Below are 11,077 nucleotides of genomic sequence, written 5' to 3' on the forward strand. Positions count from 1 at the left end.
TACGACAAAGTTTAAACAGATATTTTTTTTCAGTTCCAATAAATATAATTAATAGAAAAAAAAAATAATGGTAATCATATTTAAGCAATAGGAAATGCGATCACTGGATGGTTTCTTCTCTCACCCTATTCATGTTTTTAAAATAATGTAACACATATTCTTATTATGCCTTTGGGTATAGAGTGTATATTCTCTAATTAAATAAATTAAAAAAAATTAATAAAATTTGTTATTAGTTATAAGTTATTAGTATGTTGTGTATAAATAAAATAGTGATTGGAAAACAATGTTTAGGAATACATTAAAGATTTGTTTAACATAAATATTTGCTAATCTTTTATAAAGGTTTATTAATTGATTTATGGATGCTTCAAAATAATTATTATAACTAAAGAATTATATTCGCCTAAAATCTTAAAAAATAAAATAGTTTTATGCTTTATAATTTCATCAAAGTAATCTTTTATATGCATAAATATTATTTTTTGGAAAAATATGATTTTTCATAAAAAGGTATTAAATACTAAAAAAACAAATAAAAGTAATTGTGTATAAAAGTTATTATATAGTTAAATTAATCCTAATATTTAAAAAATGACTCAGTTATATTCAATCATAACTATGATTATGGATAGTTGTATATTGTTTAATAATATTTTACATGTGTACATATCTAAAATGCAGATATATGAATTCAAAAAACTATAATACACACATATTATTTTGTACAAAATATTTTTGAACCTTGACATATGCTTTTTATACGCTAAAAAATATTATGTAGAACAGTTTATAGGAAAATGAATAGTTGAGAAATCAGCTTATCCAATTGGAACTGCATAATCTCAGTGAAAAATATAAAAGCCCTATCTTTAATTATAACTAATAACTCTATCAATTTAAGTCAGATATCCTTGTCTCTAAAATAGATTCATATGATTTTGGGAATTGACTTACAATTATAGATACAACATTACCGTTGTATACAATTTTCATATGTTGCAAAGCAATTTTATGCAGCCATATTTAAAGTACAACAAACCCATGTGAGTGAGGTCGGATTTCACATCCATAAATAACTGATAAAGGTCCAGGAAGATTTATTGGTAGAGATTAATCATTACCTATAAATGCGTCTAACAAATACATAATGTAAAAATTCTAAAGACCAAATGATTACTCATCTAAAGTAAATTAAATTTTACAGTGAGTTCCATTTAATGTGATCACTGGTTTATAGAATCAATCGTTTATTGGAATCAAAATTGAAAATCCCAAACCCGATCTTATGTTACTAATTTAACTACTAGTTAATTGAATCATTTTTAAAAACATTCTTATTTTTTTACAGGTATTTCAAAATTCCCTAAAATGAATAAAGAAACAAGAATTGTTCTGAAAAAAGTTAAAAGGAGCTATTCAAAATATGATGATAATGATACTTTTTAGTTGTTCCAAAATTTATAGGCACAATATACATACAATATTATTTATTTAATTTCAAATAATTAAAAACATGTACCTATACTCCATTCAGAATGAGATTGTACCTCGGTGACAACCAGTTTTCATCAAGCGGCAGTCAGACAACACCCATGTGTTCACCCCACCGAGTCAACTGTCTATTCGCCTGCTGTGTAGTAAAGGCACACCCATTCGCACAAATTGGCCGCCGAGGTACAATCTCATTCGAAATAAAGTATATGTATTTTATTAATTGTATATGTATTTTAATTTCAGACTATTATAAAAATAAAATTAATAGATTCTCAATACAATCAAAAATAGATAGCTTCTTTACTTTATTTTAATTTAATTTTAAACATATATATAAATATAAACTCATCAATAAAGTGTATAAATAAAATAAATAAAAAATGTTTTATGGAATCAACCGGTTAATAGAATCAAAATGATCTGAACCAATGTGATCACATTAAGCGGAACTCACTGTGGTTAATTTATAAAAAATTACAAACGTTATTTCACTAAGATTCTTTCTTTTTAATTCTTGAAAAACTGCTAAGAGTAATATAATATAAATATAAATATTTATAATAGTTTTTTTTTAAATAATTTATATATAACATATTAATAAAACAAACAAGAAAATTCCTTAAGAATGTTTTGTAAAAATTTACATTTTGTTTTCATTTTCTATTCTCTTTTTTTTTACAAAAAATATTGGTTTCAATAATATCAAGCTAAAAAAATATATAAATAAGTACACATTAGTGGTTATAAGTAAATGCATTATCATTCATGTGGTTTTTCGTGATCTACGACTCTTCATTGTTGTAATACATTGAGGACAATACCATTTGCCTTTTGGTGGGTCTGTTATACCGACACATTCACAATGATACCATTCATATGGACACTGCAAAAGAAAACAATAATAGTTTAAATAAACATATTTACATACATGAAATATAAGAATGAAACCATTGATTAAAAATAATCAATGATGAGACATACATTTTTTTTTTTTGAATTAACTGATACTAGAACTAAACATTTGTGATACGGAAGAATTATGTAGATTATTATTATTATTATATAGTAAAGGCAATGTCTTTTAAGCAGGACGGAGAGCAATTAAGGCAGTGGTAGTAGAGACTGGACCTACCACATGTCTGAAGTATCACAGACTGTGACTTTCCCTATGTCACAACTGAAGGGTCAGGCGATCATGGCAGCCATGACAAAAATGGTAAGCATTATGCAAACGGTTGACCCCCATATGGTTATACCACAAGAAATAAAAAGAAAAGAACTAAACTTTTGGTTATCTATCCCAAACCCTTAGAATTTCAAATGAAATGTAATATTTGTGGTTAATTAGATTAGGTATAGATAAATTTTAATAATTATTGATAGGCATAAAAAATAAATTAGTTTTTAAGTAAAATAAACTGTTATTGAATTAAACAATTATTTAAATAGTAGACTTTTGTAACAAAAATAATCATGGTTTAACCATAGAATTTGATGAATTTAAATAATTTCAGAGAAATATGTATAGTATAGTATATGTATAGTTTTCTAATAGATTACTTAGTTTATTTCTAATATTAATAGATATAATTATCTGAATGTTTTGGTGTAAAGCATGTCACCTAAACTAGATAAGATCAATTTAATATTTAATTGACAATTGACGATGGTTGTTTTAATAAAAGCATTAATTTTCAAATTTTTGATCAGCTTATAATGTACATAAATTATTTGAAGCAGTGTGGGACCTAATGGCTGCAGACCATATATTAACAGTATTAACATTAATAACGTATTTATTTAAAATAATATTATGATATATATATATAGGTGTACTATTAGTCACTAGCACGCCTCAAAGATTTTTTTTATAAAATTGGTAGTCCGAACAACTAAAAAGGTGGGAAATCATTGATTTTAAGTAATATCTAAGCATGATGTAGCTTTGTCAAGGAAATGCTACAAGGAAATATATTCTTACCTTGTTTAAATTTTTTATTTTAAGTCGCATTTAACAAATTTTAAATTTAGCCCAAAATATTTATACAAATATTTTATTTAACTAAACATACACATACATGTTGAAGAGTATCCATTTAATTCAAAATATACTTATTAATAGCTATACATTAAAATATTATTATACAAAATGTACATTATTTAAATGAATCAAAATATCATTGCCAATTTAATATTAAAGTGATCTTGACTTGTCTAAGCAAAAAGAGAAAGGTAATTTTTGGGCTAAATGAGTTTTGCCAAAATTTTTGTTTAAACTTTTTAAGCCTATCATTAATAATCTAATTTATTGACTATTGATAATTTTATTGATATCATTATATTTATTTTTCATAATTACCCCTTTATTATCACAAGCGACCATTGTACCATAAGCAACTTGATTACATATACAATAACGGGGTTCATTAGGATCAATTGGTTCATCCACATCTTCTTCAGTGGACATCTGTGCATTTTGAGTACCTCCTCGCCTATAATGGATTTCCCAAAAAATTAATTATAAGTGCAATTACATTGCTTGGTTTTGAATATAATTTACCTTCTATGTTTTCTAGTTCCATCCATATTAGGGTTGACTAAATGTGCCACACCTGCTAATTCTTTACTAATAGGCAATTCTGATGGTAGAACACCTGACGCAGAGCTCATTTGACCTGTCAAGTTAGCTCCAGAATTAATTGCTTCTAGAGATGCTTTTAGACTAGCTGTCCTACGACCTTGAGACAACTGAAAATAACACAATTTACTGTTTAGTATTAATATTTAAGATTATGGACATAATAAATTAAATTAAAATATAAATAATCTAAATTCAATATAGAGAAAATAAATGCATATGTTTCTTAAAAACTTACAATTATTAAAATTAAAAATTAATAAAAATTGTATAAATAAAGGTTTTTTTTTAACTTAAAGTATATAATGATTAAATAAGATAATAAAATGGGTTCTTTCTAAGTTGGGACTCACCGTATCAATACTCATTCAAAACTAAATTACAATTTTTGTCAATATTTTCAGAAAAATGAACTCTATAAAATTATTTTCTTGTATTTTTTTTAAAATAATTAAATAAAAAATATATTTTTTAACTTTTTTAACAAAATAAAAAAAAATTATAACACGAAACATTTGTAGTTCTTGTCCCTGTGAATCTTATTAAAAAACCAGAATTGTGATATCTCCATTATTTCAGGAGATATTGCAATGGGTAAATCCTCACAGGACACCCTGTATATTAATTTATATCTTTACCCACTTCATTTTGTATTTGATATTTTATTATTGTTATTTTTATTTTAAATCTATAAGTACAGTATGATAAATGAAGTTATAATAATTATATTTATATTATTAATACTAAAGACATTGTAAAGTTACTTGTTGAGTAGCAACAATAGCTTGGGATGCAGCTGCTGCAATTGCAGGACTTCCAGCTCCCATATGTCCCAATGTGTACGATAAAGAAGATGGAACCATTCGAGAATTTGCAGGACTTGTATCGCGACGTGAAGGTGATGCTACATCACCACTACTAGTAGAATTTGAAGCTATTGATGTTGATTTTTGTTTGGAAGTACTGACATGGTTTAATGATTCTTGTTTATCTAAAACAAAAAATATTATATCAGTATTTAATGCAATTCTTTTAGATAGGTAACTCATAGAACCTAAAAACAAAATAATTATAAAAATGTTGATACTCAATGGAGAACACATAAAAAAATCATTTAAATATTTTAGTATTTAAAAAAAAAAAAAATATACATCACAACTGACTAACATAAATGTTTAAACTACTAACCACTAAAAAGACATCTATTCAATTGATACTTATTTTCTTTTTGATTGGGAATACTAATATTACTTTGTTCTGAATCCAAACTTCCTGAAATCAAAAAAAAAAAAATTAAAATATAATAAATAATAAATACCCATTGTAACTTTTTACAAAAATAAACTTTACTTTTTTCAATAAGTCCAGTAATACCACTGTTATCAGCTTCTAGTTCCATTTTAAATTTGTGTAACTCGTGATCTAATCGTCTCAAATATTTTGACATAAGGTCATGCATATGGTTAGCTAATTGAACTTTTTCCTCTAAAATAAATACAATTTAGATTATAAATTTAAAAAAATATCAAATGTTTACCAGATTGTTCCACAGATTTTTCTCCTTCTTTCATGATTGCCTTAAAATTAGTTTCTAATTCATCTGGATTCATATTGTCTGCTTTTAAAAACAAAGTATCCACGTTTTTTTTTATGCAATCCATAGAATCTGAAATACATTTAAATACATTGTTGATAGTTTTTTTTTAAATTAAATTAAATTCAATGTATAAAACTAAAATGTAATATTTTGAAAAATAATAAAAGTTCATTCAAATCCAATTGAAATCTATAAATTAAAAAATTGTTTTCAAGTTGATCATATCATTCATATCATTATTATTGACAGTTATATCAAATATTTATTTTTAAGGATCTAATAACTCCTCAATAAACATTTGTGTAACTTTACAATATTCTTTAACAACATTTTATACCAAACATAAACTTATAACCCTTATCGATTAACCTAACATTATTGTCATAGAATTTAATAATTTTACATTATGACAAAAACAAAAAGTGAATAATATTATTATAGATTTTATTAGAATGCATACTTTCTACTTGTAAGTCCATTTCTCTCATTTTTGTAAAGCGATTTCTCATCTCTTGTGGCAAATGCTCGATATCTTAAAACAGAATATAATAACATAAAAATGTGTTTATTATTGAAAATTGTAAATATTCTAATTACTTTCGAGATAATCTTCTAGGTACAACATTGTGAATTAGAATGAAATTAGTATCCAACTAGTATTTAATATTTATATTGTATTTATTCAAAAAAAAAAAAATGTAAAAGAACTAAAAAAACTATAAAAAAATATTATCATGCATTATTATATACTGTAGAGTGAATCAGAATTTCAGAAACTGTTTTGTCTAATTGTTATATAGTAAACAGCATTGTTTTATCATTCACCACGACCATGGTCGTGGTAAATAATATTTAAATATTTCATAAGGTCGTTATCACGGCAGTAGTCTAACGTCTATAGACTATAAGTTATAAACTATAACATGGGTCACCAAATGGCGGCCCGAAAACAATTTTTATCCGGCCCGGCCCGCAGACAATTAATAAATAACACATATTACAACAACATTATATGTGTTATTATTGTAAATTATTATTTTTGTTAAATATTATTGGTTTTTAAATAATGTAAATATGTACTTAGAATTTTGATGGCCCTTGTAAAACTTTTAGATCCCTAATGTGGCCCTTCAAAAACATTAATTGGGGACCACTGAACTATAATGTTCAACGTTGTTTAACGACCATACAACTATACATTTGTTTGTGTTTAATCGTAATCCTTAATAAGAATTAGTCCGCTTTGTGCTAGAGCATTAATTGTTACTTTAAATAGTTTAAATAAATAATATTAAATAAATAAACATTATATAAAAATATATTGGTGTTTCTGTTTTTATTATCATTCTATACCTATGGTATCAAAGTAATATTTTTTTATTGCATTTATAATTTCTTACTATAATTTATTAATTATTATGGTAGATGATTTCTGTTATTATAGTATTAAAAACATAAATACAGGGTAATTACTAAATTACAATTATGTTGTTTTATACTTTTTAGCAAAACTGTTTCATCGTAAAACATTTATCATCAGATATTCAGAACCAACAGATCCATTATTAATATAGAATGACAAAAGAAAATTGTTTTAAAGAGAAAACACATGAGCTAGTTCAGTATCAACAAATCTACTAATGGCTTATTAATTTTATTCTTGAAGTTAAGGCAAATTATTGAAATTAATTATAAAATTATGAATGTTTAGATACGGCGATAAAAACAATTTATAAGTAAATAATATAGTATTTTGGTAAAAAACATTAAATGTTAACAATTGCACCATTAACCATGACTATTTATAAAATAATAATAATAATAATCTTTATAAATGTACATGTAGGTGAAATTTACTATAAATATATCGAAATCGAACGCACTAATAGTTACAACTTGCAATAAGTTTTATGAATCCATGCTTAGGCAGCGAAAGGATTGAACTGTACTTATTTTTATTTATTAAATTGTATAAAATATTTGACTATATATTAATGTTCAAGTTCAATACAATGCATATATTTTAGAATTCTTATAGTCAGTGCCGAAATTTCACATAGAAAAACTATAAGCAGCTGCATAGAGGATCTTACCTACCTGGGGTTCATGCCCCCGGCCAAGTACTAAAAAAATGCCCCTTCTTTAATAGCCGCCTTCGGACCCTTAATTTCAGCACTGTTCATTAGATAGGTATCCTATCCGTTATTATATTTATTATTCATAATTTTATGATTTATTTAGCTTTTCGTCTTTACTCTTTTCGAACAAAATTCGTTAGGTTAATGGTGTATAATATTTTAACTATTTCTTTTACATATATATATATTTCTTTCTTTTACCATTGATTATAAATAATAGTATGACTATTTACTACTATATATTACTATATTAGTATTTATAATCAATGATAATACACATACGTATAACTCGTATTAGTGTTGACAGTATTTACACCGCAAGTCGATGCAACAACATAAATAATATAAAATTCTTCTATGAATGTATAGGTGGTAGTAGGTACATAGGTGGAACTAGACATTTTCATTAAATTGGGACATTCATCAAGCATGGGTCATTTTGCATCTATCATACCCAAAGGAAAGGGTGAAGGGCGATTGGGAACACCAATGTTTTTTATTAATAACAATATAAATGTAAAACATAAGTAATTATTAATGTTAGAAATCTAAAATTGTATCACTTTTAATTAAACTTAAATCTGACATGTGAAACACAGATACTAAACATATTTTAAACATTTAAACTATTCTATTTATTATGTACAATTAATTACGCAAATTTTTTTCACATTTATACCTAATTTATTTTATTACATTTAAAATAATATGTTCTTAGCAAATAGATACATTAATACAGAGCTAATTAACTTGGGCCATGGCCCAGGCCATAGTTCCGCCCACTAATAATGTATTTTAACGGTTTTTTAAATCATTAATTTTTTAACTGATCATATACTTTTATACTTTTTAACTTTTCAATGATACAAAAAAAAATAATAATTTTGTGTTAAAGTTAAATTTAAACAATAGCAAAAAATAAAACGCAAATCACACATTTTAATTTTCGCGAAAACAAAAATGAAAAAAATATTTTTGAGGAACAAAATAAACAATCATTTTGATAATATTAATAAAAAAATTTAAATATTAACATTAAGAAAAAACAAAAAAAAAACGTGGCTCGGTGGTACGTACAAACAATAACATATTATATTTTAGAAAAATGTAAAAAAATTAAAAATATAGGTACATCATTGAGTGATTGTAAACGTTGAACATAATAGTTTGAATAGAAAAAAAAATCAAAATAAAACTTACAAATTGATTAACAAAATTGGATTTTTGAAAAATCAAAAAAAGATTAAAAAATAATAGGTAAAAAAGTACATCGGCGAAGGACAACATAATAAACGAGAAGGCGAACTTTGCCAAAAATATGTCACTGACAAAAATCATTTCAAGAGCATTTAGCACTACCAGTAATATTATGGTTGCCGGTTTAGTCACCTTTTTCTCGACCGGTCCCCCATGCGAACAAGTGTCGTAGTCGTTGACGCGTTAGCACGGGCAAGCAAAGCGATGCAACAACCATGGCGGCAGGCGTGGCTTGACAGCTTCCGCTGCGACCGCATAAGCGATGGTTAACGGCGAGTGGCTAGTGCGCGTCGGCGGTGCAGATGATGACTCTGGCGTCGGACAATGGAGACCGAAACACCGGAAACACATGGGGCCAACGAATATATGATGCTGCGGAATCAGTGGAAACCGGAGTCAAGATTGCTGCGGTACAAAAAAAGTCTGCGGACGCCGGACAGCGACGCAACGAATCGCGGTCCAGGTATATGCTCTGCGTAGATTTAAAAAGTCAATCATGGCTGTTTTTTGATCATTTCTTACACAATGACTTTTTCTTTTTCTGACATTTTAATAGAATTAAAGAAAACAAGAAGACAATTAAAATTAAACGGCTATTGGCTATATGAAAAAACATCAAATCAAACAAATATAAAACAATAATGTGAAATTGTGAATGGATTAGCTTTCACGATATTTTTAAACAAAATTATTTTACTTTCCATGATGAAAGTCATATTTTGCAACGTTGCCGCTGAATTCCTAAAAAAAGATCAAGTTAAAAAACAACACGGAATAAAAGAACAATTTCTAAAAATATTGAATAATATATTAATTGAATATGAAAACTTTCAATTTTCATAGTGCATAACATTTAAGATACCTGATGTATTCTGACAATTATTTACAAAAGACCAGAATTAATGTACTATGTAGATCATACAAGAATGATAATATATATTTATCCTATTTATGTAGGACCTACATGCCAGTTTTGACTCGACTTTAACTTGTGCATATAACAAAAAAATGTATTACGATGTAGTTTATAGTAGGTAGGAGGTACCAACGCACCATAGTGTTTTAGTTTTTTGTGTGCAACGTTTTCTCAAAAATTAAATTTTTCAAATTAAGATGTTGTCCATATGACTATATAAGGAAAGTCAAGAGTCGAGCGACGAAATACACAAATTGCCAACTGACCGGTACATGTTGCTCAATTAGCGTTCGTAAAATTTCTTGAAGGCGACTAACTGCAATTTAAATCCAAAGATCATTTAATTCACATTCCCAGTTAATGGTACTCGGAACATTGTGATAGAGTTATGGTCGCACGTTTAAAACTATGGAATTAATTTTGATAATAACAGCTAACACTTTAGACATGGCATATGTAATACATAATGGAGTCATGGAGAATGAAATTTATGAAATTTATTTTTGGCATAACTTTAAGGAATCCGAAAAAATTCCAACTTCTACATGCTACGTCTTTTTTCAGATGTGAAAACAAGGTCTAAAAGAGAACCACTTGGTTTCTAATGATATTATTTTGGGAGAAGTTAAAAAAACGGTATTCATCACCTACCACTGCTACCAGCTATTACTAGATTACCTATTACGTCGACTTTATCATTTATATTATCCGAAAATGACAGTCCCGAAACACTATTAAGCTAATTAATATTTGGTAAATTAAAGTTTCCACAGATAATTCCCATATTGCAACCAGCTAGAAAACTGCCACAATTTATCAATCATATAAATATAATCCTATCGTCATTCGTCAGCGGAGTATATCGATCAACTATCAATGCTATGAGCCTATGACATATGCCGCAGAGATCAGCAACCTGCGGCTCGCGAGCTGCATTTGGGTTGTAAGTTACGGCTCTCTAGGTCCATACGCAAAAATAATTGTCTTATATTAGGAACAAAAAAAAAAATTATTTTACATTATATTTTTGTTGC

The 11,077-nt window shown here is 26.7% G+C and overlaps 1 protein-coding gene across 1 annotated transcript; it reads right to left on the reverse strand.

Annotated features, from left to right (window-relative positions):
- Positions 1-1,475: 1,475 nt before the first annotated feature.
- On the reverse strand, positions 1,476-6,492 carry LOC132917437 (inhibitor of growth protein 3-like). The gene is made up of 9 exons (XM_060978176.1): positions 6,330-6,492; positions 6,193-6,264; positions 5,673-5,801; positions 5,486-5,620; positions 5,324-5,407; positions 4,900-5,126; positions 4,058-4,245; positions 3,857-3,989; positions 1,476-2,380 (listed from the first exon to the last, which is right to left on the reverse strand). The coding sequence occupies exons 1-9, from the start codon at positions 6,355-6,357 to the stop codon at positions 2,261-2,263; spliced, it is 1,116 nt and encodes a 371-aa protein (XP_060834159.1). The 5' UTR covers positions 6,358-6,492; the 3' UTR covers positions 1,476-2,260.
- Positions 6,493-11,077: the final 4,585 nt, after the last annotated feature.

Source organism: Rhopalosiphum padi, chromosome 1 (assembly GCF_020882245.1).
Source record: "Rhopalosiphum padi isolate XX-2018 chromosome 1, ASM2088224v1, whole genome shotgun sequence".
Lineage (NCBI taxonomy): Eukaryota > Metazoa > Arthropoda > Insecta > Hemiptera > Aphididae > Rhopalosiphum > Rhopalosiphum padi.

Excerpts from the sequence above, each read along its gene's own strand:
- LOC132917437 (XM_060978176.1), bottom strand. The coding sequence starts at position 6,357 with ATGTTGTACCTAGAAGATTATCTCGAAA. Across the intron at positions 5,802-6,192 it reads AATGGACTTACAAGTAGAAA|ATTCTATGGATTGCATAAAA; the intron begins GTATGCATTCTA and ends AATGTATTTCAG. Across the intron at positions 3,990-4,057 it reads GGAACTAGAAAACATAGAAG|GCGAGGAGGTACTCAAAATG; the intron begins GTAAATTATATT and ends AATCCATTATAG.